The following is a 27,674-nucleotide window of genomic DNA, read 5'->3' on the forward strand; positions in this document are numbered from 1 at the left end:
CATAATTTGGCTGAATTTTCATTTTTGTTTTCATGGTTACTTGATGCTGGTTTTAAAATCTTATGTCAGCTATACTCAAATAAAAACATGGAATTCAGAAAAATCTTATATAGACAATGTACTGGGTACATTAATCTTAATTATTATCCCAGGAATTTTAAGTAATTAAAATTTTGTTTTAAGTAATTGTAAGTATTTTTGAAAAGTCGTAGTAGAGCATGATCATTTCATTAGGGTGGAGAGCAGTAAAATTTATCTTGAGTAGCATTAGTAAGCTGTTCTGGTGAGCCTATGAAACATAATACTGGGCAATTTTTAGTGATATTTTTTGGAAACACTTCAACAGCTTGAATTTTTGATTGCTAAATTTCTAAAGTAAAAAGTAAAATTCACAAATTTCTCATTAAAAATTTTTCTTACTCAGGCCAGGATCTGTTGTGCCTACTACTCTGTTTCAAGGAATTAAAACAGTAAATCCAACATTTCGGGGCTATTCTCAGCAGGTAAGTCTTCATTCTTTTTCATTTATAACATTAATCTTTAATAAGTTTGCAAAATGCCATTATGCATTATGCTTTTATGTTGTCATTTGTATTTCTTCCTTTATAATTTATTTGTCCATTGATTTAGGTCATCACTTCTTGTGTGTTTATTTACCAAGAATAATAACTGGTTGTCATATTTTTAGGATATATTTTTCCATCTTTCTCGTAATTTTGTATTTTTCTAGAAATTGTTAAATTTTGGGTTGGATAAATGGATAAATATGTCTCTTTTCTAGTGCTTATAGCTTCAAAATGTTACACATCTAAAGATAAGTTTTCACCTGTATTTTATGCTATATTTTCAAAATATTTAATTCTCTACATCTGTCATTTATTTTGTATTGCAATCCAAATTTCATTTTTCACAGTTAACTAATTGTACCAAACTACAAATTTAAGAATTTTCTTATCTTATTTTTAAAATGTCTTCTTTATTAATTTTTATGCTTACATTAATATTTTATAGGGTCTGTTTCTGGGCTTTCTAATTCATTTCATTGACTTGTGTTTTTTTTTTGAAGTTGTACCGATGGCAGTTTCAACTATTGTAGCTTTATGTATTTTCCTTTAATGTTAACACCTGGCTATTTTTCTTTTTCAAAACAATACCTGTTCCTTTTTAATTTTTTCTGGTGCACGTTCCTTGATGACCAGATACTGATTTGGTAGATATGAGTTGGGTCTACTAATTTGTGTCTTCTTTTTTCTTTACTTTTTCCTTTTCTTTTCTTTTTTTTAATTGAAGTATAGTTGACACACAGTGTTGCATTTGTTTTAGGTGTACAGCGTAGTGATTCTACAATATTACACGTCATGCTATGCTCATCACAAGTGTAGCTGCCATTTATCACTGTACAACACTATTATGATACCATTGACAATATTCCCTGTGCTGTACCTTTCATCCCTGTAACTAGTTCATTACATAACTGCAGGCTTATACCGTCCATTCCCCCTCACCCATTTTGCATATCCCTGTAACCACAGATTTGTACTTTTAAGAAGTATTCCAAGTTGATCAAGGATTTTTCTTTGAGGTATAGTACAAGATTGGATGAAACTTTAACTTTAAGCCAAACTTATAAAATATTTGAGTTCAGGACATCTCTGAATTCTAATTGTCCTCTGAGGCAAATCCATATTTTCATTATGCCTTCTCCATTTTTTAAAAATGGCAGCAGTACTAAAAGCTGACCTCCAGGTCATCTTCAGTTTTTAGGTTACTTCTGTATTATTTACATAACTTTTTACAACTTAGTGCTTCCCATTCCTTCAGTGCCTGATATTTCCTCCTTAAAATGCTACACATTTAGAAATCAGTTGATAAGCACGTTTTGTATATTTTTTCTTAAGTTTCTATGTGCACATATTTTTAATGAAATGATAATCTCTCTGTTGCTTATATATTAGGATGCTCAAGAATTCCTTCGATGTTTGATGGATCTGCTTCATGAAGAATTAAAAGAACAGGTCATGGAAGTTGAGGAAGATCCTCAAACTATAACGACTGAAGAGACCATGGAAGAAGACAAGAGCCAATCAGATGTAGATTTTCAATCCTGTGAATCTTGTAGCAGCAGTGATAAAGCAGAAAATGAAAATGGTTCTAGGGGCTTTTCAGAAGATAATAACGAAACAACAATGTTGATTCAGGATGATGAGAACAATTCTGAAATGTCAAAAGATTGGCAAAAAGAGAAGATGTGCAATAAGATTAATAAAGTAAATTCTGAAGGAGAATTAGATAAAGATAGAGACTCTGTGTCTGAAACAGTCGACTTGAACAACCAGGAGACTGTTAAAGTGCAAATACACAGCAGAGCTTCAGGTGACAATTAATACTTTGAAAATGGTAGTGTTTCATTCGTAGACAGTGCATGCAAGTTAGCATATTTGTATTTAAGATTATATTTGTAATTTCACCATTTTCTGATTTTTTGGGGGGAAATCAGCATGGCATCTTTGTAAAATCAGAACACATTTCTAATTTACATGTTAATGTTCACAGTCTGTATTTAGCATAATAAAAATGGAACAGGCTGATTAGTAGCTATAGCTTAATATTTTGTGTGCAGTATATCACATTATATAATTCAGTTTGAAGAAAGGAGGAATTAAATAGTGGTTACTTTTAGGCCTCCAGCTAGTAGAGTTAGCAATATTTGCATGTGAGTGTTAAATTAATGTCATTTTATGCAGATTCTGTTGAGATCCTGGGGAAAAAGCAAAAAAACCTAAATTGCAATTTTGTAATCTCACACACTTTTCAATTTAGATTGCTGTCGTTGGAGTCCTATCAGCGACAAAATATTTGACATCGGTTTTGATGTAGGAGTTTAACTATAATGAATCCTGTTGTGATAGATTATATCATAATACTAGTCAGTGTTCTTTAGAAGAGAGCAAGTGGCCAGATGAAAGATAATTGAGTTGGGTTGGTTTGCATTTTACTTTCATTTCTTCAAGAGTTAATTTATCTGGCTTAATGTGGTCTTTATTTAGTTTTTTTTTTTTTAAAGATTTTCTTTATTCATTTAAGAGAGACAGAGCACAAGCAGGGGGAGAGGCAGAGGGAGAGGGAGAAGCAGACTCCCTGCTGAGCAAGGAGCCTGACGTGGGGCTCAATCCCAGGACCTGGAGATCATGACCTGAGCCAAAGGCAGACATTCAACCATCTGAGCCACCCAGGCGCCCTTGGTCTTTAGTTTTTTAAAGTGCATAGAAAAAAACCATCAGAAGTTTAAATTCTCTGATCTTAAAATAAGTGGCAGACAAGTAATATAAAAAGGTTTATCTTCTGTAATTTCTAGTGAATGAAACTACTAAACAATTTATTAGGTACTGAATGAACCCAAATTCCTTCTTGAGGAAAAGGATATTTCCTTGAGTAGGGGAATACTAGTGGTTCACCTGTGTGCAGTGTATAAATGCATTCTAGTCAGGAAAACATGTTAAGCTCCTTAATTATAGTGGCCTTATATTTAGAAGTTTAGATGTGTTTAGAAGTCATTTAGTCAATAAATCCATGAAACGGCAGTATTGAAAGACTTAGCCTAGGCTGCTGTAGCCTGCTGTTCAGCCTTCCTTGTCAAAAGCCTTTGATTAAGCCTGATTAAGGAACATAGTGGCTCTTTATTGTTCTGTAGCGAACTTGTTCTTATACGTAGTGACTAATTGAGGACCTAGATCAGGGATCTGAGCTTTTATGTTTCACAAACACCTGATTTAAAAATATGACACAGACCGTATATGGCATGCAAAACCTAAAATATTTATTACCAGGTCCTTTACAGGAAACATTTGCCAATCCCTGTTCTTCATGATACTAACTTTATTCTCTTCAGGAAGTCCTAGAGTGGGTCTCCTACCCTTTCTTCCTCCAGTATTAAGTAGTCCTTTTTTAGTCATGGTTGAAATCATGAGAAATGCCCTATGTGAGAGTAATAAAAGTCACTTATTTTGCCTTATCTGGAAAAATCCCTGAAGTCATTCTGTTTTAGGATCTTTTATGAACAGTTCCCTTTTCCTCTTAAATACTAATTGAGCCCAGTTCCTTGTCCTGTAATCTGTGTTATATACTAGGATTCCAACAGCTCAAGATAGCTGTCATGAAGCTTTTATTTTCCTGATTCATAATTTCCTTCTAAAAAAGGCCCTTTCCTGATAAAGGAATGTATTTCCTTTTATCACAGTAGGAATAAAATAATTTGTTCTTACTTTATGCCTCAATTTTTTAGATTTTGATTTTAATGTTAGTTTGAGAGAATGACCTTCTTTTCTCCTACATGGTTTTAAAGTTTTTTACAAACTGTCACAAATATTAAAAAATACTAAATGAGAACAAATACAATCCTCTTTGGCTTTATGTTTCCACTGCTCACTTCCTGAATTGCCTACAGCAGTAATGTGTTACAAGCATTATTTGGATTCCTAGGTGGAAAATCACTGTTATTTTGCTTAGTGAGGACTTTGTCTATCAAATATTTCACTTGACATTTATTAATGTAAATTGTGTTCAAAATCTCAAATGAAGAAACCTTTAAATTAATTACTATTATTTGATAAGTGGGATTATTTTACTATTTGAGATAATAATACAAATTTTAAATATTACAGAATATATTACTGATGTCCATTTGAATGACCTGTCTACATCACAGATCCTCCCATCAAATGAAGGTGTTAATCCACGTTTATCAGCAAGCCCTCCTAAATCAGGCAATTTGTGGCCAGGATTGGCACCCACACACAAAAAAGGTAGAAGTTTCAGTTACTCAGATTCCTTTGCTTTGATAATTTAAAGTGTTAATTATGAAATATCATTCAGTACTTTTAAAATTGACAGCATAATTTTGTACAACCATGATTTGAAATTTTTGTGTGTGTGTGGCACAAATTTACATAGAGTAGAATTCACTCTTTTGGTGTAGAATTCTGAATTTTAACACATGCGTAGATTCTTGTTACCACCACCACAAACAGAATATAGAAGAGTTTTAACACCCCCAAAGGATTTCTTTATATTACCTTTTGTAATCAGATCTTCCCCCTCCCCAAACCCTGGCCCTTTTGATCTGTTCTCTATTACTATTGTTTTGTTTTTTCCAGAATGTCATATAAATGGAATCATTTATATGCATAGTCTTTTGAAACAGGCATATTTCACTTAGTGTAATGCATTTGGGATATAGTCCTGTTGCATGTCTGAAGAGTTCCTTTTTATTTCGGAGTAGTATTTCATTGTATGACTATACTGCTGTTTATTCATTCAATGCTGAAGAACATTTGAATTGTTTCCAGTTTTCGGCAATTATGAATAATGCTGCTATAAACATTTGTGTACAGGTTTCTGTGTGAATGTAAGTTTGTCTAGAGTAAACACCCAGAAATGGGGTTATTGGTTTTACATTGCTTAATGTTATATGAAATTGTTTTCCAGAATAGCTGTATAATTTTGCATTCCCACTTGGCTGTGTATGAGAATTCCAGTTATTATACAATGTAAAACTCTAAAACTCTTGGGAAAAAACATGAGGAGGAGGAAGTCTTTATGACCTCATGTTAGACAAAAAGTTTTTTAAAGAAATCAAAAGCAATATCCATAAAAGAAAAAATTAAAAATTTTCTTAGCAAGGGACCCTATTAAGGGATTGAAAAGATAAGATTGGGAGAAAATACTTGTAAATCACATAGCTGACAAAGGACTTGTGTCCAGAATTTATTTTAAAAACTCTCAAAACTTAATTATAGAATCCTTTCTTCAAATAAGGCCTTACTTGGATGCAAAAACAAATTAGTAAAAGCAAAATTATTCTGATTGAAGTCAACCCTGAGGAGACTAAACACCTCCTATTTCATCTTGGTTTCTCCTAGGAATTTTTTTTTTTTTTTTAAGTAATTCTCTTGAATGGTGTTTGGACAAAATTTCATTAGCATAGTAAATTTTATTGTTAAGGATTCCAGAGAAAAATGCTAAAGGAACTACCTTGATTTTTTAAAAAAATGTTCTATACTTGTTTTTCAATCCTAGCTCAATCTGCATCATCTCCAAAGAGAAAAAAACAGCATAAGAAATACCGAAGTGTTATTTCAGACATATTTGATGGAACAATTATTAGTTCAGTGCAGTGTCTGACTTGTGACAGGGTGAGTATGACGGAATTATAATACACAGGGAATTTCTGTCAAATGCTCTTTAAAACAAAACAAAAACCTGACAAATGGAATGAAAAGTTTAATTTTTTCTCCTTGCTGCTGAGGGTTATACATGTATTTCTTGTGTTTACAGCAGTATGAATTGATTCTAGGAGTAGAATTTGTTTTTTGGAAGTAATAGCATCATTTTGAAAGGATGGGTCTTGACCTGTCGTTGGACACGCATGCATTAGCAGCAAGAATTAATTCAGTTTTTTATCTTTGGTCACATATAAAGGTGCTGTGTTGCTCAGCAACAGTAAATGATAACACATGCATATTCTCCCAAGGCTGGCAAAATTAATATGCTGGGAAACTGTTGCTAGTCACAGGCACAAGGCTGTGAATGTATCTTCTACATTTGGTGCTGTGGCTTGTAAGTATTTTCTTATGTTAAGATTAGGGCTCAGATAATAAAGGTAGTGTCAGATTCATATACACGAGCATAAATTAAAATCATGAGTTTTTTAATCATATCTAAATCTCAGAATTAAGGAATATAAAATGACTTCTCTCGAAAAAAACTCAAAAATAAGTTTTCAATTATTGTATTAGGCTCTTAAGTCAAATCTTAAGGGCTTTCAATAGGATCATTTTAATGTAGGCTATTTGGGTACCAGATATTTAAATGAAATCATTCTGAAATGTTTTCAGCTATTAAAAAATTACATGACAGGTTTTATGTCTTCTTTAAAAAACATTTAAAAACTATTACGGAGGTCATTTCCAAAAATAAATGCAGCAGTAGTGCTAAGAGTTTGGTACTGAGTCTATAGTGTCTGGATGTACTTCTTTATGGTACTGTGTCCTCAACTGATGGGGATGTTGTTAGTTACCTCATAAGGTTTCTGCGAAGCTTAAATTTAGAACAGCACCTGGTTCAGAGCAAGTATTTTTGCTATTGCCACTTCTGTTATGATTTTTTCATTTTTTGCTTTTAAATTGCTTTGTGCATTTGAGATTTGTTCTTATAAATGTTTGTGTTGGATTATTTTCATTCCATTTTAAACACGAAACAATTTTAGGTGTCTGTAACCCTCGAGACCTTTCAAGATCTGTCCTTGCCAATTCCTGGCAAGGAAGACCTTGCTAAGCTGCATTCATCCAGTCACCCAACTTCTATAGTCAAAGCAGGATCATGTGGCGAAGCATATGCTCCACAAGGGTGGATAGCTTTTTTCATGGAATATGTGAAGAGGTATGTATGTATTTTCTTTGCATTAATTGATTGTTAAAACTGCTGTTTCTGCTGTACTGGCAGAACACTTGCTTTTTTCTTTCTGTCAATAATGTTTCAGGTTTGTTGTCTCATGTGTTCCTAGCTGGTTTTGGGGTCCAATAGTAACCTTGCAAGATTGTCTTGCTGCCTTCTTCGCCAGAGATGAACTAAAAGGTAAATATGAAACAGTTTTCAACTATGGCTAAATCGTTGTGAGTGATCTAAGATACTAGTGGAACTAAATATAAAATGTTTTTATAAAAGCTAAGTTTTAAGGTGGCTTAAGTAGTACTTGCCCATATCAGCATGGTTGCCAGTACCTATCATGGTAATATAAGTAACATCAATCATATCCTGAAATAATTCATACAGATTTCTGCAGTATAAGACATTATGGTAAGTGAGGTGTCTTATACCTGCTCTGGGATTCAAAGAAGGGAAAATTCAACCTATATAAAAGAGTTGTATATGTGGAGTACTCGGAGTTCCTCCACAATGTTTAAGTTATTCCACTGTTTTTGTGTGTTCGTCACCTTGCTGGGATACATAACAGGCAGTCAGTAAAGTTTATTGAGTGAGTAAATGGAAAGGATATTATTTGAGATAGTCCTTCAAGGTTGAAAAGAGAGAGAGGTGAGTGTATTTTAGGCAAGGTAAACGTCATAAGCTGACTCTTGAGCAGAGACTAAAAAATGTGAGCCTTGTGTTCCTGTGCTGCAGAATCATCATATTGCAGAACCAAAAGAAAATAACTTTATTTTGAGAGGAATGACCAGATCTGTTCTATTTCCAGGTGACAATATGTACAGTTGTGAAAAATGCAAAAAGTAAGTGTCATTGACAGTGTTTTGAATAGCATGTTTTGTATTATAAATGGTATTTTTCTTGTTCATTTGAATTAGGTATGTGAAGCTAGTTTTGCATCTTATTTAGAAAAATAAAGGCTAGTAAACTTTGTCCTAGTTAAAATAAAGAGATAGGTTGCTTTATAAAACAAATTTGAGGTAAAAGTTTGATAAATTTAATAGGCTTATCTGAGATATGAAAGTTTATATATATTTTGAGATAAAATAAGTATGTAATTTTACATAAAACATTTTCTAAATATGGTATAAAAGATATACTAGGATGTGTAACATTCATTTTCATTATATAAGTTTTGCTGTCATAAATAAGGCAGTGTTCTCTTCTGAGTTACCACGTTAACAGACTAAATTCAGGAAGTCAGAGTGGCTATAAAGGTACATAGTTTCAAATCTGTAGAAAATTCAGAATCGTTATACCAACTTTGATGTTACCTGTTGTATGATGGCAGAATAGAAAGTTAAGAAAAGTATGGTATTATTTCTGTCTTTTAAATGTCTTGTAATAAATTCAAGCTTTTAAGACTTCTTGGTGTTAAGTTAGAAAAGTAATTGGAGAATTGAAGGCAGATATATTTTTGCAAACTGGGAAATTTTTCTGAATCTCTGTTATAGAAGAATAATGGTGTCCTAATAAGAACTAGAACCTTCATAATAACAAACATCTGGCTGTTTAGCAGTAACTCCAGGGGAATGTTGATCTGTAACTGTTGGTTCTCCTGACAAAAAGGAATGGTACATTGTTTGGTCAATAAGGATGAAAAGCTGCTTTGTACTTTCTACAAGAAAAAACCACCTCTAATGAATTGGGAAGTATTTATTAGTTTGTCCTGGAAGCTGTAGCTAATAGCTGAAGAGGGAGTTGGCCTGGAGGGGGAACTTTCCTTGAAAGCATTAACTAGGAAAAAGATAATAGTGAAGATGGAAAAGAACCTTGCATCTGCCCCAAATCCAAAGTAGGTATCTGTCAAGTGTACATTAATACTGCTTATTAATAATAACCACCCTTGAACTCAATGTATGTGTTTCCACTTTTAAGAATAAAGATTATATTGCCAAAGTGGGAGTGATGAATAGGCAAAATGGGTGAAGAGGGTCAAAAGGTACAAATTTCCAGTTATAATTTAAGTCATGGAGATGTAATGTGCACCATAGTGACTATAGGTAATAATACTGTATTTCATATTTGAAAGTTTCTAAGAGAGTAGATCTTAAAAGTTTTTGTTCATTACAAGAAAAGAAAAAAAATTGTGACTATATATGGTGATGGTTGTTAATTAAAATTATTGTAGTGATCATTTTGCAATGTATACGAATATTGAATTATTATATTGTACACTTGAAACTAACACAGTGTTTCATGTCAATTATACCTCAATTAAAAAATAATAAAATTAGAAGAATAAAGGTTATATATACAAAAAAAAAAAAGAATAAAAGTTACAGGGGTGCCCAGCTGGCTCAGTTGGTGGAACTTGTGACTCTTGATCTCGGGGTTGTGAGTTCGAGCCCCATATTGGGTGTAGAGATTACTTAAAACAACAGCAATAAAAACTAAAAAAAAAAAAAAAAAGTTGTAATATATTGAGCTGATCAATTCTATAAAATTGGGATTTTATTTTACCCAGTTTTACTTGATATCTGCATGTTATAAAGGCATAGCCAGGCCATAACACTAGCACATTTGTTTAAAAAAATAATTTTCATCAAAGAATTACCAATGCCCTAAATTTTTATTACTGATATCTTACTTTAAATATTTTTTAAAAACATGAGGGACTCCGATATTTCATTAGTATATATTTTTAAATTGGTTGCATATAATTCAGCAGTGAGCATTTTTTGTCCCTGTGTTTTCTAAAAGATTTTGCTGTATATTTAAAAATACTAATGGTGCCTGAGTCGCTCAGTCAGTAGAGTGTCTGCTTCTTGATCTCAGCTCAGGTCTTGATCTCGGGTCATGAGTTCAGGTCCTGAGTTGGGCTCCACACTGGGCGTGGAGCCTACTTAAAAAATTAAAAATACTAAAGCTTTTGTAGATTCATATGGTAAACAGGTTTACTTAATTTTGTTTTCTTTTTTCCTCTCCAGGTTAAGGAATGGAGTAAAGTTTTGTAAAGTACAAAAATTTCCTGAGGTATGGACTTTATTGTAATTAAGTTTATTTTATGTCGTAGGAACATAAAACAGTAACATAATACCATGTAGCATAGCTGATGAATGGAGTGGTTCTATTGACCAGTTGCTGTGTTTATATACCCTATTAGGATTATCCATTTTTAAGGTACTGAGGTAGATAACAAATAAGTGCCCTTATCTGTAAAACTGTGTTGAATGTAGTTTAATCAGACATTGTAGGATCTCGAAGGTTATAAAATATAAAAATAGAAAAACTAGTAGCTGTGAACTTATTAAGAAGTACCAGGTTTCACCATTTCTACATTGTAATGTCTCTGGAATCAGGTTATAATTGCAGGGTAATATTTAACTTTGACACTTAATTCAATATCTATATTTAATAGACTCCTTTGTCTAACATACAAAACAACAGAATTTTAAATAATCTTTCTCCTTTAGATTTTATGCATCCATCTTAAAAGATTCAGACATGAACTGATGTTTTCCACCAAAATCAGTACCCATGTTTCATTTCCGCTGGAAGGTCTGGATCTTCAGCCATTTCTTGCTAAAGATAGTCCAGTTCAGATTGTTACCTATGATCTTCTGTCAGTCATTTGTCATCATGGAACTGCAAGTAGTAAGTATATAGGTTTGACATATATTTAGATAAAAAAAATAAACAACCATCTGAATTGATCTCTTAAGAAAGACTTGATTAAATAAAAAAAATGTTAAAATGATATTTTTAATTTTTATTTTATTTTGGTTGTTAAAGATATGGCAGAAAAGTTTAGGAAATTCAATAATTTTCCTATGAAGTTTGAAATACTGGAAGTTACATTTGGTATAAAATTTAATAAGGACTTTAATGTCATTTTTACACTTTTTTTAAGATTATATTTTTCATTTCAAGTGGTGGTGGTGAGGATACATACTGGAAAAAAGTATGAGTATAGTTCTTGCTATATCTCAGTCTCTGCTAGGAACTGAGGATTCAAAAAGTGCTTTAATTCTTGGGGCACCCGAGTGGCTCAGTCGGTTGGTGTCTGATTTCGGCTCAGGTCATGATCTTAGGGTCCTGGAATTGAGGTGTTCGCCCCCCGCCCCCGCTTTGGGCTCCCCACTCAGCGGGGAGTCTCCTTGTCTTTCTCCCTCTGCCCCTCCCCCTGCTTTCTTTTTCTCTCAAATAAATAAATAATCTTTTTTTAAAAAAGTACTTTTAATTCTTTTTTTTTTTGTTTTTAAAGATTTTATTTATTTATTCGACAGGGAGAGACAGCCAGCGAGAGAGGGAACACAAGCAGGGGGAGTGGGAGAGGAAGAAGCAGGCTCATAGCGGAAGAGCCTGAAGTGGGACTCAATCCCGTAACGCCGGGATCACGCCCTGAGCCGAAGGCAGACGATTAACCGCTGTGCCACCCAGGCGCCCCTAAAAAGTACTTTAATTCTTATGTTAATTTTGTATTACTGAAATTATTTAAATTTTTTCAATTCAAATTCAGGTGGACACTATATTGCCTACTGCCGAAACAATTTAAATAATCTCTGGTATGAATTTGATGATCAAAGTGTCACTGAAGTTTCAGAATCTACTGTACAAAATGCAGAAGCTTATGTTCTTTTCTATAGGTAAGGAAGTAATTCTCATGGATAGGCTATTTTGACAAATATGGAAGAACGTCTTGCTTTGGGGTTATAACTTCTAAGACTCTCAAAATGTATTGCTGAGTAAAGATTAGAAATTGTTTTATTCTCATTTCATTTTGTGAGTAAAGTGAAAGGTTGTGTGCAGAATGATCTTTTCTTAGGAAAATGTTAAATCATTTAGTTGAAGGTCAAAGGAATAGCTTTTGTTTTAGGAAGATAGGTTTTGATAAATTAGGCACTGATGGTAGGAATTAAATACCAAATTTTCTCCTAAAATAGCTAATAAAGGAGGTATTACTATCAAAATGGATCTCTGATATTTTTCAGTATCTTGTAAAAGGTTAAATACTAGCTACTGAAAGAAGAAAACATTATTTAGATTGATCTTATTGACAAACATTTGAATGCCTACTGTGTGCCAGTGGTTAGGTGGATTATCAGTAGTTACGATAGAAGTGTTGATAGTATAGTAGTTATGATATAAATTGTTGCCCTTTAGGGGTATATAATGTAGTTGGGGGGGTGATATAAAGTACATTTCTCTTGAATAAGCCCCAAGCCTAGTAAGATTCATGGTATTACTGTGTGTGCTAAGAGGAAAAATCCATTTACTAGTGTGATGGAGTAAAATGCATGTTAAGTTTAACGAATCATTGTCCTTAACAGGAAGAGTAGTGAAGAGGCACAAAAAGAGAGACGAAGGATATCAAATTTATTGAACATAATGGAGCCAAGTCTCCTTCAGTTTTATATTTCTCGACAGTGGCTAAATAAATTTAAGACCTTTGCTGAACCTGGCCCTATTTCAAATAACGATTTTCTCTGTATTCATGGAGGTAAGAAATTTTGTAACGAAAAGTAGTGGTAGGGGTTTGCTGTTAAATAATTTACAAATTAGGAAGAGCCAGAAGTTTTCCTCTTCCACTTCTCATTTCTTCATCTGCAGTCTAACTTAAATGTGTTTAATTTTCTAGTTCCAGAAATTGGCTTTTTCTTCGATTTACAGGCCATCTGTAGCCTCTTCATAGAAGAGATGATTGTTGAGAACCTGTTCCAAACCCTGTGCTAGACCCTGAGAATACCAAGGATACTATTTCTGTTCTCTAAACTCTAATTTCATAGTAGAGGCAGAGATAGATGCAGCCAGTTATGGTACAGTGAGCACTTCTATTACACATTATTTTTTTCGGCTGAGTGGCATTCAGCTCCCAGATAGATCCATGATTCTTATCCCTTTTGTCTAAATTAATAGGTGGCTCTTTTCCTAAGTAATGTATTTGGAATTTAACAAAAAAAGCCTCTTACACTTACTTGCTATATATAACTTAAGCCTTTGTGATTGGCTACGTTTGTGTTTGTACCCGTGATAAATGTGACTCCTTGATTAAATTTCATTGGTTGAAGACTTAATATTCTTGTTAATTAACTATTTTTGTAGTGAAACCGCAAGAGATAGTAGGAATATCCTCTAGTGGATATAGAAACCTAAACCTTGAAAGGGAAGGTTTCGGTATGTGAATTTATCTCCTATTATTTCCCCACGTGAACTACTATTTCCCCATAAAGTTTTAATGGTATTTATCTTTGACTGCCTTTTATTATAGTTAGGTGTATAAGTGCCTTGTTCCTTTTGCTAGCTCAAGCTCTATGAAGGAAAGATTGTCTCTTATTTTTCTTTGATTTCTCTGAATATATAGCCAAGGTTTAGTAAAGATTTACAGTAAGTTACTTGAAGATCTTGGTTAGCTGATTTTTCTCTACTTCAAGAAATATGTTCATTTTTAGGAACATAATCACCAGAAATGCTTATACTTAAATTTTAAGAACAATGATTTAAAAATGCCAGTGATTAAATCAGTTTAAAAAGGAGTTTAACCTTTGAAAGTTGTATAAAGGAATTTAAGAATGAGACACACCCATCTGAACTTTTTTAGGTGTTCCTCCACGAAAAGCTGGTTATATTGAAGACCTGGTTTTGATGCTGCCTCAGAACATTTGGGATAACCTATATAGCAGGTTTGTTTTTTAAATCAGACAATATGGTATTGTGAAAATCAGTTGGTGAAACTATTTAAAAGGGAATTGTATTATTTCACATATGCTCCTTGTGCCTTATGTTGCTTATGTAGGAAATCCTCTGTTTTCCATCATTTTTCATTCTGAAATTTGAATAGAAAGACTTTGTAGTTAATGTGATGCTAGTCTAGATTATGTAATTCTAATTATCTATATCTGTAAAAGCATATGGTGATATTTAACTCTGAAATTTTAAAGTTTTAAATTTTATTTTAAAGCATTTCATATATAATTTCCTTACTATATTTACTTAGTTACATACTGAAGAGAAAGCCTCCTTCTGATTAAAATTTGATTAAGACTATGGCTGCATTGAACTAAGATTTATGTTGTATTGTAATTTGTTGTTGACTCTAACATATTTGGTAGCAGAAATACCCATAAGGGAAAGTTAAAATACAAAGATGGTTAGTCAATAAATTGAGTCATTGACCGATAAACATAAAATCAAGGTGTTAAAATCATACGATTTTTACATTAGTTTAATTATGACTGAGAGTTTTACTGTGGGGATGTATTCTTTACTAGGGATTTAACCACTAACTCAGTTGGAGACAAATTTCCTAGAACATCCACTTTCTTCAACATTATCATAATTATTAAATTCTTCATGCTGTAGGTATGGAGGAGGACCAGCTGTCAACCATCTGTACATTTGTCACACTTGCCAAATTGAGGCAGAGAAAATTGAAAAAAGAAGAAAAACTGAATTGGAAATTTTTATTCGGGTAAAAGTGATGCTTTTTGAATTGTAAATGTGATCTAGGATAAAGAACTGACAATTAGTAGAACTATTACATTAACTATATTATATTAATGAAATGATTAGATGGAAGAGTCGTAATAGATTTTAAGTGTTCTGGGTGTATAACAGTGAGAGACAGGTCACTGAAATTCTAGTGAGTTAAGTTCTTTTGTGGGATTTTTATTTTCATGGTAATAAATTTTGTTTTACAGATTGGCATTTGCAGGTAATCCACTGAAATGGTAAATTATAGGTTTCCTTCAGTTAGTGTTTTTCTGAAAGCATCTACCCAGACTGCATTCTCTACTTCCATCTTGTTGTGAAATATAGTATTGTTTTGTGGGACTGTCTCTACTTACAGATAAACCCCTTAAAATGAGTATGTTGTGAAGCATTCCTTGATTGCAGGCAACAATCTGAAAGTGGTCACAGAATGAATAGAAGAGCTAAACAACTAGGTTTTTCTTGTTTGTTTGCTTGTTTTGGGTTTGTTTTTTTTTTAAATAATCTATTTGATCTTTTTAAGGAAATGTAAACTATATCTGTGCAGTTTTCACAGTTACCAGTACAGTGGAATTAGCCTTTGGCAGTTTTAAAATACATCACATTATCTACTTTTTGAAAAGGATCAACATGCAAGTAAATTAAAAACCATTCAAATGTGGGGGAGTAGGAGATACAGGTTCTGGTTATGGAATGAATAAGTCACAGGAATAAAAGGCATAGTGTAAGGAATATAGTCAATGATGCTATGTTAGTGATGGATCAAGACAGATGGCAGCTACACTTGTGGTGAACACAGTATAATGTATAAACTTACGGAATCACTATGTCCTTTACCTGAAGCTGAAATGTAACATTGTGTGCCAACTCTACTCAAAATCATTTAAATGTGTATATGTTGACTAAATGACCTATCCATATGCAAATTCAGGTTTTTTTCTGTGGGCTCAGAACTATTTGAGGGTTTTAGGTTCTGAAGTTTTAAAACATCACAGTGGGGGCTCCTGAGTGGCTCAGTCTTTAAGCGTCTGCCTTCAGCTCAGGTCATGATCCCAGCGTTCTAGGATCAAGCCCCGCATCCGGCTCCCTGCTCAGCACATCCGGCTCCCTGCTCAGCGGGAAGCCTGCTTCTCCCTCTCCCTCTGCTGGTGTTCCCTCTCTCTGTCAAATTAAAATAAACAAACAAACAAACAAACATCACAGTGGTTGAGAAAAAAGAAACATTTAAGCATGCACTAATGATATGCACTAATTCAGAGAGGCAAAATGAAGTAATTTATAGATAATAAGATAAGTAATTAAAGAGGAGAAACAGTCATAGTATTACTGGTTAATTATAGCAAATTACCAGTCTAGGTTACTATTATTATTACTATTTTTAAAAGATTTTATTTACTTATTTGTCAGAGAGAGAGCACAAGCAGGGGGAGCAGCAAGCAGAGGGAGAAGCAGGCTCAGGTGGGGGACTCAATCCCAGGACCCTGGGATCATGACCTGAGCCAAAGGCAGACTTAACCAACTGAGCCACCCAGACATCCCTAGGTTATTATTATTTTATGTCCACTGCTAAACTGCCAGGTTTTATGAACAAGGACTAGTACAGTTCCAATTATCTAGGTAGCAAGAAGTAAGTCTCTTCAATGTGTTGTTGTCAGTACCATAGCTCCAACTATATATTTATGATCCAAATACACAGTATGGAATCCTAGTAGAATTTAGGTCACCTTAGAGGCATATGCATTGATAATCCTACTAAGACTATCTTGGTGGAGGGATGGTAATTTTGTAAGGGAAAATTAAGATTCTTTCAGTAAGAGAGGGGAAGATGTTGTTAAATAGACAGATGAACAGTATGTTTCATGTTATGGCTGCCCAGCACACATTTACACATACGCATATACCTGCTTCTTTTCGTGGATTTAGGATTTTTGTGTGTGTGCTGTTGCCTAAAGTAAAGAAATTTTCACACACACAGGAAGATAGTATAGGTATCGATTTGTTTGTTGTGCTTGGGCCTCATTTGTTTCCTAAACCTAAGGAGGCAAATTTTAGTTGAATATTTAAAATAGTTCATTCCATGAATGCTTAAATAAATGGCTAATGGCTGTATCCATTAGGGTTTGGGGAACAGAAACCATTCTAAGTATTTTGAGTATAAGAAGAATATAGGCAAAGAAAGACTTAAACATCTACTGAAAGGACTGGGCAGTGAAGGTCAAGGAGACCACTGCTGACTCTTAGGAAATCTGGGAGTAGGTTAGGCTGCCATGCTGGAGGTAGGAGTGGGGATAGTGGGTTGTTTCAGAGCCCAGACAGGTTAAGGAAAACTTTCGTGGTGCGTGCCCAGTCAGGGCACTGTGTGCCCATTGAAGCCCAGGCAAGATGAGAATGGATACCTGTGTTGGTTGGGGGTTGGGGGATGGTGAGTGATAGAATTGAGAGATTGGTTCCATATGTAGAATTCATCAAATAATAAGTACAATGAGAGCCAGATTTCTCATTGTCAGATAAGAGAGTTACAGATGTGGAAAGGAAGAAAACTAAAATAGATTGTGCTATTAGTATTAGATCGGATTTGTAGGTGCCTTTGTGAACTCATGGTCATACATTCATACATACACAGGTACAGGTGTGTGTGTGTGTGCGTGTGTATACATATATAGAAACAAATGATATACCAAATGATTGCCTAACTTTGTTACTAAAAGGGCCTGGGAGCAATGATAATACCTAACTCTCATCACGTTTTGGCTTCTTAACATCTTTTTCCACTAAAAGGTACCAGCCTTCCTTAGAGAAATGGCTGGTTCATATCAATGTTAATTTCCAGATTTTTGTCATTTGTATTAGTTTTGTAGGAAAATGTCCTTGTACATATGAAATTACACCAAGATGTTTGGAGGAAAGGAACATGTTTAGCAACTTACTCTCAGTGGTCTGAAGAAAGAAAATTTCTTTGTGTTACATTGGAGTTTTCCTGTAAGTTTGAGATTGTTTCAAAGTTAAAAAATTAAAAACTGCACAAAACCTCTGGAAATTATCTCTACTGCTTGCCACTGGTAAATCTTAGGAGAAGGCTCAGAAATCTAAGAAACCTGATAAGCTGCTAATCTCAGGATCCTGGTGGGTTATTTTAAGGGTGCTCATATAATGCAAGATACTGCTGTTAAAGATGTTAGCCTGTGACACCAAGTGAAGGATTCTTGGGAAGATGCTTGGAAGTGGTGGCAAAATCCTACATATGCCATCTGTGGATGCCTCAGTCACAGCTGCCACCAGTGGGGAGAAAAATTTCCTTCGTGACTTCCACATATTGCATATACCATTGATAGTGCCTAACCTGGAGTACTACTGGCATGGTGTCTTGGAAAATGTAGGCTTCTCCTCTTCACAGAAGAGAGTGTAAGAATGAATGGAAATGATGCATTACGGGCCGTACAGTGAAGTCTGCCTCTTGTCAGCTCAGCATTTATACACATTCATACATGTAAGCAACAGCAGTAGCAACAGTTTTACATTTCTATTTAACACTGTGCAACTAGCTCATGTACTAACACATGCTGCATTTACCTTTTCCTAAACTTTGGAGACCCAGAGTTCTATGAGTCACTATATCCACTTTCGGATGTTAGTCATTCATCTTTAGTCCAGTCAGTTCAGTCACAATCTCCTTTTTATACTGTGATCTAAAGAATATTGGGGCACCTGGGTGGCTCAGTCGGTTAAGCATCTGCCTTTGGCTCAGGTCATGATCTCAGGGTCCTGGGATTGAGCCCCACCTTGGGCTCTCTGCTCAGTGGGGAGCCTGCTTCCTTGGCCCCTCCCCCCACTCATGCTCGTGCACTCTCTCTTTCTCTCAAATAAAATCTTAAAAAAATCTTAAAAAATAGAGGAATGAAAGGAAGGAAAAGTAAATTGGTAATTTTTCACAAATTTGGTAAATGTTTACAGATATGTATATGCAGTAAGGAAGAAATGTATGTCTACAGCTGATTATTTACCCATTCCATATTCCCTGTTTTCTTAATCAGCACTTCAGTTGGTTATGGTTGTGTTTACCTGGTAAAGTAACCCAGACTATGATTTCAGAAGAATCTGAGGTCTTTGTAATCTTGGTTTAGATTTCTCTAGTCTGTTAGCTTTTAACCTCTGCATATGGAAATACTGAATGGTGTCTGCCAGTGGGTTGAATGGTAGTCCCCAAAAAAGGTTATCTCCATGTTCGAATCTCTGTGACTTGACCTTAACTGTGAATGTAACCTTACTTGAAAAAGGGTCTTTTATATGTAATTAATTTAAGGATATTGAGATGAGGTCATCCTGGATTATCTGCGTGGACCCTAAATTCAGTGATAAATATCCTTACAAAGAAGATACACAGAAGAGATACACAGAAAAGGTAAAAGCCATATGAAGACAGGAGGCAGAGATGAGAATATACAGCCACAAAGCAGAAGCTTGAAGAAGCAAGGAACAGAATTTCCCCTAAAGTCTCCCTGAAAGTATGTTCCTGCCTATACCTTGATTTTGGGCTTCTGTTCTCCAGAACTTTGGGAGATGAAATATTTGTTTTCAGGCACCAAGTTTGTGGTAATTTGTTACAGCAGCCCTCTGAAACTAGTACAATGGGTTTAATCTGGTTTTCAGCTGTAATCCTCCTTGCTCCTATTGTATAGTGGTCATTTTATTTCACCCTTTATATAACCAGTCCTGTAACCCACTCTGCGTTTCGGTTCAGTGACATAGCCAGAGGAGTATTTCGACTTTCAGTCCAGTAAAACCATTGTTGTTTCCCTTTGGAATCAAATACCTCCAAACTATTAGAGGCCAAAGTTGTGGAGATAAGAAGCAACGCTTTCGTGAATATGTCATTAGGTACTAATGGATACATCCTCCTAGTTTATTTATCTGGTACCTAGCCTCATATATTCTGGTTATGGGAAAAACAACACCATGTATTGGTTTCTGGTTTGTCGCACATACCACAGCATAGAGGATAGTACCAACCCCATAAAGTTTTGTCACTGCATACAAAAACTGAGTCTTCAATAGGCCAGCAGCTTTTAGGTGATGCCACATGATAAGGTCAGTGACTCCCATGGACGTGAGCCTATTCATTTATTTTGTGTAAAATAAGTTCCGTAGTTAGAAGTAATGTGGGATATTATCTCAGTGAATGAGACATTCAGTAGGACCAAGAATGGTGGCGGGGAAAAAAGACCAAGAATGGTGGTACTGGGAAAAACATTGTAGGTCAGGAAGCTAGAACCAAATCCAGTGTAAGTTCTAGGTATTTGTAAATCACATGTCATCAAAAGTCTATCTCCAAACTATATAAAGGATTCATACAACTAAGACAAATGTTTCAGTTTAAAACTAAGGAAAATAGGGGCACCTGGGTGGCTCAGTTGGTTAAGCATCCGACTCCTGATTTCGGCTTAGCTCATGATCTCATGGTTGTGAGTGAGGTTGAACCCTATGTCAGGCTCTGTGCTGAGTGTGGAGTGGAACCTGCTTAAAATTCTCTTTTCCTCTCCCTCTTGTGCTCTCTCTCTTAAAAAAAAAAAAGAAAAAAAATTTTAATAGACATTATTTCTAAGATGGTATGACTAGTAAATACATGAAAAGAAACACTATCAGCAGCCATTAGGAAATACAACTTAAAATTCATGAAATACTATCACACAGTTTTTACAATGGCTAAAATAAGTGGATAATATCAAACGCTAGCAAGAATGTGGAACAACTGGAATTGTCATATGCTGGTGGGAATGCAAAATGTTACATGCTAAATGACAGTTTGACAATTTCTTGTAGGTTAAATAAACACTTAGCATGTGACTTAGCAATGTCACCCCTGAGTATTTACTCCAGAGAAATGAAAACTTATGTTCACAAAAACCTGTACACAGGGGGCATCTAGCTGGCTCAGTCCGTAGAGCATGCGACTCTTGATCATGGGGTCATGAGTTGAGTCCCATGTTAGGTATAAAGCTTACTTTAAAAAAAAAAAAAAGGAAAGGAAAAAAAAACTTATACACAGATGTTCATAGCAATATTGCTTATAATTGACTCAAACTGGGAACAATTGAAATGTTATCAGCTGGCAAATAAACAAAATATGGTAGCTCTACAATAGAATACTACTGGCAATAAAAAAAGATTGGATTATTGATGCATGCAGCAACATGGTTGAACCTCCGAAACATTATGCCAAATGGAAGAAGATAGATGTGAAAAGGCTGTGTGATGTCAAATTCCATTTATATGAAACATCTGAAAAATGGGAAACAATAAAGACAATGTAAATCAGTGGTTTCCTGGGGCTGAGAACAAGAGATGGACTGTAGAAACTGTAGAATGGTGGAGGGGAACTCTTTGGGGTGTGAGAGGTGTTCTAAACTGGTTTGTGGTGGTGGTTGCAAAACTATAAATTTACTGAACCCCCCCCCTTTTTAAAGATTTTATTTACGACATGTACAAGATTATTCATTGCAGCATTGTGTTTGTAATAACAATGTGTCCACCAATATCTTAAGTGAACAGAAGTAAAGGGTAGACAGTGGACATAGTATATTTAAATAAGATTTACACATTTGATTTTTAATAAGTATGTAGAGTATTTATTGCTTTGAAGACTTGCCTTGACCATTTTGATTTACTCAGTGCCATTCTTCTTTCGTGTGTACTTGTAAATTTTGAGACATAATGTAGACTTACTTGTTTACTAATAGGTATTACAGTGGTACTAAGATAACTTAGCATCAATGTACATCACATTCTTTATGAGGAATTGGCCTTATCAAATGCTAAAGTAAAATGGTTGTATTGTTCTGCTGTAAAGCAAGTTCTAGATATTAGGTGACTGATTTTTTTCTCCCTGTAGCTCAACAGAGCATTCCAAGAGGAGGACTCTCCAGCTAGTTTTTATTGCATCAGTATGCAGTGGTTTAGAGAATGGGAAAGTTTTGTGAAGGGTAAAGATGGAGGTAAGTAGTTAACTGAAAAATGAAATTCTTTGCTGATTTTTTGTTTATTAGACAAATATTTTTTGAATATCTGTATGCACTTGGGATTACACCAGTGAACAAAAGCGAAAAAGATCCCTGCCCTCAGGGATCTAACATTCTAGCTTATATTCTGGTTAGTTGTTTTAAACCTATGTCATGACTTACAGCATATTCCCAGCAGGAATAAGGAACTGAACAAATTTAGTCTACAATCTTAATATTGAAAAGTTAAAAAAAATCCACCCAACAATAAGACTGGTTACATAATGGTTTAACCATTACAGTGACATACTGTGTGGACATTTCATTTTATAATGCTTTTATTGTTTTTAGTTTAAGTAATGACAGTCTGAAATAATTCAAGAATTACATAATTTCTTTTTAAATTACAAAAGAATTATTCTTTTATAACATAAAAAAAAAGTGCATTTTAACCTGTAGTCCTCAAATGGACAGTTAAGAGTGAGATTTTTAGATGGTAGTGAGAGAACCTCCCCCCCTTCCTTTCTTGGTTCTATTTTGGGATGGGAATGAAGACCCAAAAAGGAAGAGGCTCAGAAGATAGTTAAAAATTAACTGTAATAATCTGACTACAAAATAATCAATTTGATTATATAGTTACATCCCTCAATTATTTCAGGCACAGTAATACGTAATTCTTTGGTACATTTCTTTGAAAAGTATGCATTTTGATCCTTTGTTTTTCCTTTTGACTTAGATCCTCCAGGTCCTATTGATAACACTAAAATTGCCGTCACTAAGTGTGGCAATGTGATGCTCAGGCAAGGTAAGTTGACTAATACTTAAGCCATTTGTCACTGTCAAGAATATAACATTACTAGCCATCTGTGCCACTTTTTTACCCAGCTCAGTGATATAATTCATACACGAAGAAGTTAAATAGTGGAAAAGCTGCCAATGTTTGTTAAGTGAGGAAAGGTTTTTTTTTTTATTTTTTTTTATTTGACAGAGACAGCCAGCGAGAGAGGGAACACAAGCAGGGGGAGTGGGAGAGGAGGAAGCAGGCTCCTAGGAAGGAGCCCGATGTGGCGCTTGATCCCAGAACGCTGGGATCACGCCCTGAGCCGAAGGCAGACGCTCAACCACTGCGCCACCCAGGCGCCCCGTGAGGAAAGGTTTAAGGCTGTTGATAGTAGCTAGGAAAAAGTACTAAGACCATAATGTTGCAGCTTATAACAATATGGGCTGGTAGTCTGGAAATCCATGTGCTGGAAGTTCTCAGTTATCCCTGGAAGATTCATGCTGGGGGGTACAGTATGGAGGTTTTGCAATATGAATATGTAGGTTTGTAAATATTATTCTTTCTATTTGCACTTAATTCTAGGAGCAGATTCTGGTCAGATTTCTGAAGAAACGTGGAATTTTCTACAATCTATATATGGTGGAGGGCCTGAAGTTATCCTACGACCTCCAGTTGTTCATGTTGACCCTGATACACTACAAGCAGAAGAAAAAATTGAAGTAGAAACTCGGTCTTTGTAATTTTGAGGGTATAGAGAGTTCTAATGAGAAATCATTTTCATTTCCTCTCACATACACATGCAAAAACATTCCTAAAAGCATGTTTATTTTCTTGATTTTTAATATTTTATTCCTTCTACTGGGCATTATGGAAGAATGTGTTAAAATGTGTGATATACTACAGGTTGGTATATTTAATGCTAGATAACTTACCATAAAGTCTTTCAGTGTAATATTTTTGAAAGAGAAGGGATAATTGTGATCATTTGGTAATCAGTAGGTTATCTTTGATCTTTATACTACATGCAAATCCATACTATCCTTTGTAGTTTTGTAAATACTTTTCTTTGGAAACTTTTTCATTACCTTAAAACACCGTAACTCTGACCAGTCTTTCAGTTCTCCAAAACCCTAATTTAATTGTATAGTTTTGACATGGCTTCATATAATAAAGGGCCTATTTTAAATTGAGAGTTGTAGTCAGAAAAATGTTAATTTCCTAAAGCTCAGGAAACGTTAGGGTGTCACTTCTTTTGCACTGCAGCATATAAACTAGCATATTAATATTTACAATATGTCTTTTTGAATGTATCAAGGATGTATTTAGTTTGAGTGGAATTTGTGTCAGCAGATATCCGTAACTTATTGCCTCTTATACTGTAAAATGTTAAACTTTAATTCCTATAACCCTGGATAGTATTCATTAATATCAATAAAAAACTTAGAGTTAGTTTTAGGGCACTTTTTATTTTGAGAGCATGAAGTATGGAATGTGTTGATGAGATTGTTGATAAAGCTAAAACCACTTGCAAAATGATTTTTTTAATGAAATGCATAAAGTCTTTTTGGATAATATAGTATGCACCTCTATTTGCTTGATTATGTGATGTCAAAAGTTTAATTATATTCCAAGTACAAAAACAAACTGGATTACCTTGAGGATGTTGAGTAGCATTCACAATGGGTTTGTTTTGGTGTGGGGCAACTGCCACCAGCTAAAACAGTGTTGTTAAAATTAGTTCAATAAAAATGATTTTAAAATGTATGACTTGGATGTTGAATTTACTTGATGGATATTAAGAGTGAGAGGTATAAAGTTTGTCAATATTATAATATCTTCCTGTTATTTCTTAATCAGAGGTATGCAAAATAAGTCATTTGGTATAGTATTTCAAGTTTTGATGTTTAATGAAATGATGAGCTTAATTGGTCATTAAGATGTATTTCAATTTTTAAAAAATATATCTAGGTTTAAGTTTTCTTCTGCCTCATAATTATAGTATGATCCTCTTCGCGGATTCAATAATGTTATTGATCTATCTCTGAATAACCAGCGTTTATTATAATTTTCGCTTTGGAGATAATCAAAAAAGGTTTGTTTTTAATACTTCTTGCCATTTATTGGACGTTTATGATATTTTAGTCAACCTACTAAAATACTTATATTTAATCCTTAATACAACCTTATGACTTAGGTCAAGTGGCTTGTCCCAAAATCACACAGCAAAGAAATGGCCGATAGGAGACTCCAGCTAGAGTCAGTGTAACCTCATACCTGCGCTCTTATTCACCATTATGTATCTCCCAATGAATTCTTTTGAAACAGATTATAGGGTTAGTCACATTTGTTAGTAGCATTACTATTTTCATAACAAACTTTGGAATATTATATGTGGTTAATTGTATCAGAAAGAGGCAATTTCCCTGTATTTTGAAGCTACTCCTCTAACTCCAAAGTGAGAAGTTTGAATATACTTGTTACCATTTTGATGGATTGAGGGTGAGGCGATTAGTTAAGAAAGTATTTCTTTAGGGGGAAAAAAACCAGGCTATTCAAGACTATTTTTTTTTTTTTAAAGATTTTATTTATTTATTTGACAGAGACAGCAGAGAGAGGGAACACAGGCAGGGGGAGTGGGAGAGGAAGAAGCAGGCTCCCAATGGAGGAGCCTGATGTGGGGCTCAATCCCAGAACACCAGGATCACGCCCTGAGCCGAAGGCAGACGCTTAACGACTGCGCCACCCAGGCGCCCCAAGACTATTTTAATAATAACACAACTACTGATAATCACTTGAATTCTTAGCAAATGTTAGGCACTAGTCTAAACATGTTTACAGATTAATATGCCCAAGCACACACAACTGTCAGAATTCAAACCCAGATGTGTCTGATTCCAAAACCTATGCTTCTCTCGTAAGTCACAAATTTCCAATTAGAATATCCAATTACTGTTTCTCAGTAACTACTGTACCAGAAACTTCCCTCTTTAAACTTGTGTGGTGCTGCATTTTATCCATTTTTTCCCTCTGCATATCTGCCTACTTAGAGAGCTCATTCACTCCCTTGCTTTCAGTTATCACTTTTTTTATGTAATCTTTAAACACAGCGTGGGGTGTGAATTCACTACCCTGAGCTCAAAGGTCGCATGCTCCACTGACTTAGCCAGCCAGGCACCCCTCAACTTTTTTCCTTTTTCTTCCTCTTTTTTTTTTTTTTTTAAAGATTTTATTTACTTGAGAGAAAGAAAGTGAGTGAGAGAGCACAAAGCAGGAGCACACAGGGGAGGAAGAAGCAGGCAGGGAGTCTGATGTCAGGCTGCATCCCAGGACTCTGGGATCATGACCTGAGCTGAAGGCAGACACTTAACCAACTGAGCCACCCAGGCACCCCTGTATTGGTTACTTATGCAGCAGTGATGCTATGTAACAACCACAAAAACTCAGTGGTATACAAAACCATTTAGTTATTTTACAAGTCTGTGGAATTCGGCTAATCAGGCCTTGGCTGATCTCAGCTGGGCTCACTCATCACTTTGCATTCAGTTGGGAATTGGCTAGGCAGGTCTGGGGACCTTGGCTGAGCTCACTCATTTGTGTTGGGCTCTGTTTCTTGTGTTCTTCACCAGGCTAACCCAGGCCTGTTCTTTTGGTCATGGCAGAGGAGCAAGTTGTTTTCAAGGCCTCTGTATGTGTCCTATCTACTAATATCTCGTTGGCCAAACCAAGTTACCCAAGTGAAACCCAGAAATAAGGGAGGTGGGAATAAAATCTACTTTTAATGAGAGGAATTGCAAAGTCACATGTCAAAAGGCGTGGATATAGAAAGAGATGAACAATTAAAGTTATTAATGCAATCAATCTACTGTAGTTAAGTTGCTCATATTTGAATACTGACTATGCCGCTTATTAGCTGTATGTATAACCTTGACTAGTTCCCTGACTTTGGTTTCCTCATGTGCAAAATGAGTATCTGCCTTCTTGGGTTGTTGTGAAAGGAAATGCTTTAAAAGATACAAAGTATGTAGTAAATGTATCTCTCTCCTCAGTTTTGGGGGCAGATAATATGCCCTGACAGATAACATAGTCCTGCAGTGCGTTTTACAATGGCAGAAAGTCCAGGATCCCAGTCCATCCCCCTACATGGCTTTAATTGCTAAGTAGATAATGGCTTTGGTAACTCATGCCTGAAGTGTATACATTTGGCAAAATTATGAAGGCATAATTAGGATAGCAACTATTCAGGTGTAGATTCATCGGATAAGCCCTTTGGGTTTAAAGTCAATTTTCTTTCTGAGCCCTGTGAACTTCTGCCACAGGACCTGTGGACACTGAAGGGTGAGACTGTTCATGAATATAGCAGCAGGTGTAGTTCTCTAACAGCAGTCCCGATGCTACTCAGGTTGAAGGCTATGTTTTGTAGTATAACAAAGCCCTCAAAACTTGTTTAAAGCAAGGATTTATTATTTTTCATGATTCTGTGGGTTGTCTGGAGTCACTCATGAGGTTGCATGGAGCTGGCAGATACGCTATGTTGGAAGGTTCAAAAAGGCTCCTAACGTAACCCGGGCCTTGGTGCTATTGGTTGAGCCACAACATTCGTCTCCATCAAGGTCTCTTTCTCTATAGGATCGTATCCAGGACCTCTGCATGTGGCTTCTCTCTAGGATAGCCTGATCTTCCTTACGGGATGGCAGCGGATTCCAAAAGGGCGAAAGAAAATGCTGTAGGCTTCTAAAAGGTTAGGACTGGAACTGACATAGTGTCATTTTTGCTGTCTTCTGTTGGGAGGGAACTGTGTGAGGGCCTGAATACCAAAAGGCCATTCATTGGGAGACAGCAATACAACATTTGATCAGCCTGATAAAGCAAGGGGAAGGAAGTAGGACGGGGTCACAAAATATTTGGTTGTTCCACTTTTAATAATACAAGGATTGATCTGGGTTCAGATGGTGAGAACTCACTTCTTCCATTGTAAAGTTACTGATCAA

At 35.2% G+C, this 27,674-nt stretch overlaps 1 protein-coding gene across 2 annotated transcripts in view; it reads left to right on the forward strand.

Moving 5' to 3' along the window:
• The window catches only part of USP33 (ubiquitin specific peptidase 33), a 51,924-nt gene extending 27,474 nt beyond the window's left edge, over window positions 1-24,450 (forward strand). The window contains exons 9-24 of one of the 2 annotated variants that reach the window (XM_040627120.1): window positions 425-503; window positions 1,956-2,373; window positions 4,662-4,802; window positions 6,076-6,191; window positions 7,265-7,437; window positions 7,538-7,632; window positions 8,252-8,285; window positions 10,413-10,458; window positions 10,899-11,079; window positions 11,945-12,071; window positions 12,756-12,925; window positions 14,024-14,105; window positions 14,785-14,893; window positions 21,800-21,902; window positions 22,642-22,710; window positions 23,269-24,450. In XM_040627120.1, coding sequence (XP_040483054.1) covers window positions 425-503; window positions 1,956-2,373; window positions 4,662-4,802; window positions 6,076-6,191; window positions 7,265-7,437; window positions 7,538-7,632; window positions 8,252-8,285; window positions 10,413-10,458; window positions 10,899-11,079; window positions 11,945-12,071; window positions 12,756-12,925; window positions 14,024-14,105; window positions 14,785-14,893; window positions 21,800-21,902; window positions 22,642-22,710; window positions 23,269-23,426 — 2,101 coding nt within the window. In that variant the 3' untranslated portion in view covers window positions 23,427-24,450. The remainder of the gene's footprint in view (window positions 1-424; window positions 504-1,955; window positions 2,374-4,661; window positions 4,803-6,075; window positions 6,192-7,264; window positions 7,438-7,537; window positions 7,633-8,251; window positions 8,286-10,412; window positions 10,459-10,898; window positions 11,080-11,944; window positions 12,072-12,755; window positions 12,926-14,023; window positions 14,106-14,784; window positions 14,894-21,799; window positions 21,903-22,641; window positions 22,711-23,268) is intronic. The other variant, XM_040627121.1, reaches the window with a different exon arrangement.
• The last annotated feature ends 3,224 nt before the right edge of the window (window positions 24,451-27,674 follow it).

This window comes from Ursus maritimus, unplaced genomic scaffold (genome assembly GCF_017311325.1).
Source record: "Ursus maritimus isolate PB19 unplaced genomic scaffold, ASM1731132v1 scaffold_12, whole genome shotgun sequence".
NCBI classification, from domain to species: Eukaryota; Metazoa; Chordata; class Mammalia; order Carnivora; family Ursidae; genus Ursus; species Ursus maritimus.